At 55.7% G+C, this 6,000-nt stretch overlaps 1 protein-coding gene across 1 annotated transcript in view; it reads right to left on the minus strand.

Moving 5' to 3' along the window:
- The window catches only part of SCN4A (sodium voltage-gated channel alpha subunit 4), a 32,704-nt gene extending 29,695 nt beyond the window's left edge, over positions 1–3,009 (minus strand). The window contains exons 1-5 of the mRNA XM_027734055.2: positions 2,731–3,009; positions 2,325–2,443; positions 1,293–1,382; positions 467–595; positions 283–374 (exon numbers count right to left, since the gene is read on the minus strand). Of these exons, the coding sequence (XP_027589856.2) occupies positions 283–374; positions 467–595; positions 1,293–1,382; positions 2,325–2,443; positions 2,731–2,994 (694 nt within the window). The 5' untranslated portion in view covers positions 2,995–3,009. The remainder of the gene's footprint in view (positions 1–282; positions 375–466; positions 596–1,292; positions 1,383–2,324; positions 2,444–2,730) is intronic.
- Positions 3,010–6,000: the final 2,991 nt, after the last annotated feature.

Below are 6,000 nucleotides of genomic sequence, written 5' to 3' on the forward strand. Positions count from 1 at the left end.
CAAGAATTGAGCTATTTGGTTTATGGAGCCCATAAACCCACTGTGAGCACAAACCCCCTTAAGGCATCTCCAAGGAGCCCTAAAAATGATGTCTGGCTCATCAGGGGCTTTTTCTGCCAAACAACCCAAAAGCTGAATTTTGTGGAAAATTGTAAGCATGGAATACCTTATTTCCTCTGTTTTCTCTTAGAGCTGTCAAAAGAACAAGGAATTGCTGTGAAAGGTGGGAACATCTGAGCTCAGGGGAGGACACAGAGGGGAGAGCCCTTCGTTAAGTCCCACCTGGTATGACGGTGATGGTTTTCAAGGCGCGGAGGACGCGGAAGGTCCTGAGAGCAGAGATGTTCCCCAGGTCCACAAACTCAGTGATGTAGCTGCAGGACAGGAGAGGAAAGGGCTTCAGGGTCTCTGCCAGGCACTCAGCAGTGTGCACACCTCCTGTCATCCCCCATCCCACCAAACTCACGCCATGGAGATGACCATGAAGTCCAGCCAGTTCCACGGGTCGCGCAGGAATGTGAAGTCGTCGATGCAGAAACCTCTCGACAGGATCTTGATGAGGGACTCAAAGGTGTATATCCCAGTGAAGGCGTATCTGGAACGGGAGCAGTGACTCGGGGGATGCTCCCCAAGGTCCAAGGGCCAGCTCAGGATGAGGTTTTGTCCACTCCTGACAATGGGACCACCCTGGGGAGCGGAGTCTGGAGGGCTGCTGGGTTTCTGGGGTGCTTCAGCACTGAGGGAGCTTTTCACCTCACCTCATAAGGTAAGTTGGGACATCTTGAGGTACCCATCCCTCTGGGGACTATTCTGCAACACCTCTGATCCCTGCTGATGTCCCAACACCACCATGCTCTCTGTAAAACCCCGCTGAGACCTGACTGTGCAGAACCACAGCAGGAAATGCTGGATATCCCCCTCTCACCTGGGACAGGTTGTCCATGACCCTTGGACAGGTGGATCTGCTCACCCTCTCCAGAATGTCACCGGTGACCCAGCCCAACCCAACCTGCTCTACAGTGGACTCCTGTCATAGGGCCTTGTCATAGTTTGAAATTGCCCCCCCTTAGAGGCTGGGGGGGCTCAGAGGCCCCCACCATGTTTTGGGTAGCTCTGAAACACTCTTTGCAATGCCTGGCATAGGTTCCTCCTGAGACCAAGAGGGTCAACAGCATTTTCCAGTGACACCCCTCCTGCTCTGAAGGGTGCCTGGAACCCAACACCCCTCTCTCAGCCTTGGTCCTGTCAAGCTGGGGTGGCCCCCATGGCCAGGGGAGGTCACAGCGACTTACTCCACATTCTTGGACCACGCCGGGGGGTTGTTCATGGTCATAAACACACAGTTGGTTAAAATGGTGATCATGATGAACATGCTGAATAATTTAAAACCTGGTCAAGGAGAAATGCTGTGGCTGTTGCCTGGGTCATCCCCTTCCCACGGTTATGAAGCCAAGCATCCCTGCTCCTCCTGTCCTGGCTCCCACCTGACCTGCTCCCTCCCCCTGACCTGCTCCTCCTGTGCCCACACTTTTCCCTTGGACCCTCTGCTCCCATGTGTGATCCTGGACTCTTCCCTTCCTTTCTGCTCCCCTTCCCAGCTCCCTGGTGTGGCTCTGCCTCCTTTCTTGCCCCCTGTGCTCCTTGCTCTCCATCACCCCAGGATACAGCTTTCCCTGCCTCTCTGACCCCTCTGCCACAAACACCTCCTCTTTTTCTGCCCCACTCCTGGCCACCAACCCCTGCTGCCACCAGAGCTCTGCTGGGATCACTTCCCACCCACCCTAGCACCCCTCCTGCTCTTGGGGTCCTTTCCTGCCTTTCCATCTCTGCTTGTCTCACACCAAAAGCCCCAGCACTGCCCAAGTTGTCTCCTCCCCTGCACTGCAGTGTCCCAGTTCCTCTCCCTTCCCTCTCCCAAATAATCCTTTGAGCTCCCCAACTCACCCACTTCCCAGGTGGGACAGGATCCCCTGACCCGTGAACATTTCCCTTCCTTTCCAAGTCTCTCCAGTCCTCAAACACCTTCAACCTCTTCCTAGGAAGCTCTACCACTTAGATTTCTTCCCTTCTTCAACCAAACAGATTCCTCCCTTCTCCAACCAAGGCCGAGCTCTTGGTGCCACCAAGGTACCCAAAGCCTTCAAGCCCCCACTCCTAAAGGACTGGTTGGCTGGTCAGTGGGTCCTGGCCATGTTGGGGGGCAGCCCAAGAGGCTTCCTCACCACACCATCATGAAACCCTTCTCTCAGCCCTCTCCCAGGTCTGTTTGCACTCTGAGCACCAGGGTTTGAGCAGCAGAGCAGCATCCCAGAGATCAAGGATATGAATGGACGAGCACTTTGATGGCTCCTCTGCGGATGGGGTGGAAGGGCCCCAGCATGTAGAGGGCAGGGGTGGCTGAGAAGCGGAAGATGGACTTCCCTTTGTTGAGGACTATGAATGTCTGTGGAGAAAAGAGGGGAAGGAGATGGGTTAACCCTTCTGCACACCCCTGACACACCCACAGACCAAGAGCTGCCGTTAGACGAGAGACCTCTACGCGTGTTTGCAACTCCAAAGGCTTGGGGCTTTCCCAAGGAACAGGGAGAAGCAACCACAGTCTGGGGCTGTGGATCATCAAGAGGAGACCCTGGGGCACGGTAAAAGGGAGAGAAGGTCCCTGCTTTGGTCTTTTCCTTGGGACTTACACCTAACACCAAGCCCACCCATGGGCTGAGCTTTGCCCCTCACCTTCTTGTCCTTGTAGAAAGGGTCCAGGTCCTCCAGCGGGGTCCCGATGAGCTCCGGGGGGGGGTCGCCGTAGATGAGGGGCAGGTTCTTGCCGGCTTCCAGGTCGCTGCTGGGCTTGACCTCCTCTTCCTCGGGCATCTCCACATGCTGCCTCTTTATCCGGAGCGCCTCGGCCTCGGCCATGCGCTGCTCGATGGCGGCCAGCGAGGCCGGGGTGAAGGGGCGCAGGTTCTCGGGGCCCGGGATGAAGGGCAGGCTGGCCATCCTCGCATTCTGCTTCCGGGCCGGCCGCGCCCAGCCTGAGGGGACAGCGGGGGGGTTTGGGGCGTTTCTGCCCGGGTGGTGGCAGGATCTGGGTGGGTTTTTGTGAATGGGTTTGGGGTGTTTCTGCCCAGGCGATGGAGGATCTCAGTGGGGTTTTGTGAATGGGTTTGGGGTGTTTCTGCCCAGGTGGTGGCAGGATCTCAGTGGGGTTTTTGCGAGTGGGTTTGGGGGTGTTTCTGCCCAGGCGATGGAGGATCTCAGTGGGGTTTTTGCGAGTGGGTTTGTCGCAGGAATGTTGGGCTGGCGTGAAGGGTTATTGTGTGTGGATCGCTCACGGATAGAGCATCCCATGTGTTTCTCCTCAGGATCACAGAATGTGCTGTGTTGGAAGGGACCCACAAGGATCATTGAGTCCAATCCTCAGCCCTGCACAGGCCCATCCCCAAGAGTCACCCCCTGTGCCCCAGAGGATCATCCAAACCCTCCTGGAGCTCTGGCAGCCTTGGTGCTGTGCCCACTGCCCTGGGGAGCCTGGGCAGTGCCCAACCACCCTCTGGGGGAAGAATCTCTTTCTAATACCCAACCTAACCCTGCCCTGACACAGCTCCAGGCCATTCTCTGGGTCCCATCCCTGATCCCCCCAGGGCAGAGCTCAGGGCCTGCCCCTCCTCTGCCCCCCCTGAGGAAGCTGGAACTGTAGTGAGGTCTTCCCTCAGTCTCCTCCAGCTGAACACACCAAGTGCCCAAAACTGCCACAGTATTGCAGGGGAGGCCACCCCAGTGCAGAGCAGAGTGGGAGAATCCCCTCCCTCACCCGCTGGGGCGAGGTTAGGGTTGGTTAGAGCACCAAGTGAGCTTTTCTCCTCCCAGACCCCATTCCACCTCTGATCAGAAGGCCCTGTGAAGCCGAGCACCATATGAGCTGAGCAGTTGGTGTCCCTGGCACCAGCTGGATGTGTTAGACATGAGATTTCACAACCTAGAGCATGGCTGTTCAACAAAACAAAACACCTTGGGCAGCAGTGGCACTGCTCCAGCTGCCTCCTCTTGGCAGGGCAGCAACAGCTTCCCTCCTGCTCCTCACGCAAGGGACGTGTGGTGCCCAAAGGAAGAGGTTCCTCAGCCAGAGGATCCGAGTCCTGCAGGGTCATGGCCATGTCACAGCACCCAGCCACGGGGAACACAAGGAACCTGCAGTGCTGGGTGGCTCTGCTCCCGATAGGAAGGGGTTAAAGTCTTACCTTGAGCCAAAAAGCAAAGCAATAATGGCACTTTCTAATGTTACAGGGATCGGGAGGAATCCCCAGACAGGAATAGGTTGGGTGGTTCAGGACAGCTAAGGATGGCTCCTCTGCAGCAGAACAACAAAAATGGTTGGAAAGGGGAAAGTGGGGAGGGGAGGGGTGGCTGCACCCAGAGGATGCGTCTGCCATGCCCCGAGAGAGGTTGAGACGCCTGGCACAGAGTTCCTCAACACCAGGAAGGTTCTTGCTTTGAGCCCCTGTACCTTGGTTCGCCTTGATTTGCCTTGATATTGACCCATAACCCCCAGCTTGTGCTGGAGATGAGCCCAATATTCCTTAATGTTCAGTCTTGCTTTGCAGGGGTCCCGGGATCACTGGACCTCTGTGCCTCACCCTCCCCAAAACAAGCATCCCTCTGGCAAACCAAAACTTTCTGTGATGCTGCCAAGCACCTGACCCTGAAAAGCTTTAGGATCAATACTCCTCAGAGCCCAGCTCTGCCGTGCTGAGAGCTGCAAACCCTCAACCCTTTGTGGCTGGGGAGAACTGGACATTTACAGCCCTGATGGGAAGAGAGACTCTGGGTGTGTAATGGTATCACGATGTTCCTGTGGTGATGGTAAAGCCAGGGGATAAAGCAATGGCACAGGGAGGTTTTGGTTTTGAGAAGAGCAGTGTAATTGCATTTTAGAAACCACCACAGTCCCTTGCTGTCTCTGCTGAATTGAATTTTGGCACCATGGCTTTGGTGCTCATTCAAAATGCAGCTGCTGCAGGGATGGCAGCAACCTGCTGCCTTTCAGAAAGGGCAACTTTTAAAAACAAAATCAAGTGGACAGAGCGTCAATTTTTGTATTTAAATCTGTGGTCTGGAGCACAGGGGAGTTGGGGGGGCTCAGTCTGGAGAAAAGGAGGCTCAGGAGGGACTTTCTCACTCTCTGCAAGTCCTGACAGGAGGGGGGAGCTGGGGGGGGGAGGTCGGGCTCTGCTCCCAGGGAACAAGGGACAGGATGAGAGAAAACAGCCTCAAGTTGTGCCAGGGGAAGTTTAGATTAGATATTGGGAAAATTTCTCTACAAGAAAGGGTTGTCCGGTCCTGGCAGAGCTGCCCAGGGCAGTGGTGGAGTCCCCATCCCTGGGGGATGTATATGTAGATGTGACACCTGGGGACATGGGTTAGTGGTGGCCTTGGCAGTGCTGGGGAATGGTTGGACTTAATGATCTCAGAGGGGTTTTCCAAGCCGAAGGATTCTGTGATTCTGTTTTAGGGAGGCTTTTGCCATTGCTGTACAAGGTTATTTAATAGCATGGACTGAGTCACGTCACTGCAAAGCAGAGTCCAGCTCCAACCCAGCTTGTGGCCCAAACTGATGCAAATCAGAGCCCAGAGCAGCTACCCTGGAAAGGCACAGCCCATCTCCCCCCACTCCTGCTGGACCCAAAGGTGAGACCTTATCAAAGCCAGCAAGAAGAGAATTTTTGCCCCCACGTGTCTCTGTGAGGGGCTGGGATGGTGCCTGGGCAGTGGGGCAGCAGGTGCCACCACTGCTGCTCCTCATGGAATTATTCTGGATTTACACCCATTTCATGCTCTACTTGAGCAGCTCTAGAAACTTGCTCCTCGATACCAGTGGCCTCAAAACTCAAGCCAGAAACTGGAGCTGTGTCTGGCTCTGTCACCCCAAGTCCCAGCAGGGATGCACTGGTGCATGGGGTCACAGAAGGGAAGGGACAGTTGGAAGGGACCCATCGGGATCACTGA

The sequence above is a fragment of the Pipra filicauda genome, unplaced genomic scaffold (assembly GCF_003945595.2).
Source record: "Pipra filicauda isolate LSUMZ 115617 unplaced genomic scaffold, ASM394559v2 scaffold336_size1087642_pilon, whole genome shotgun sequence".
NCBI classification, from domain to species: Eukaryota; Metazoa; Chordata; class Aves; order Passeriformes; family Pipridae; genus Pipra; species Pipra filicauda.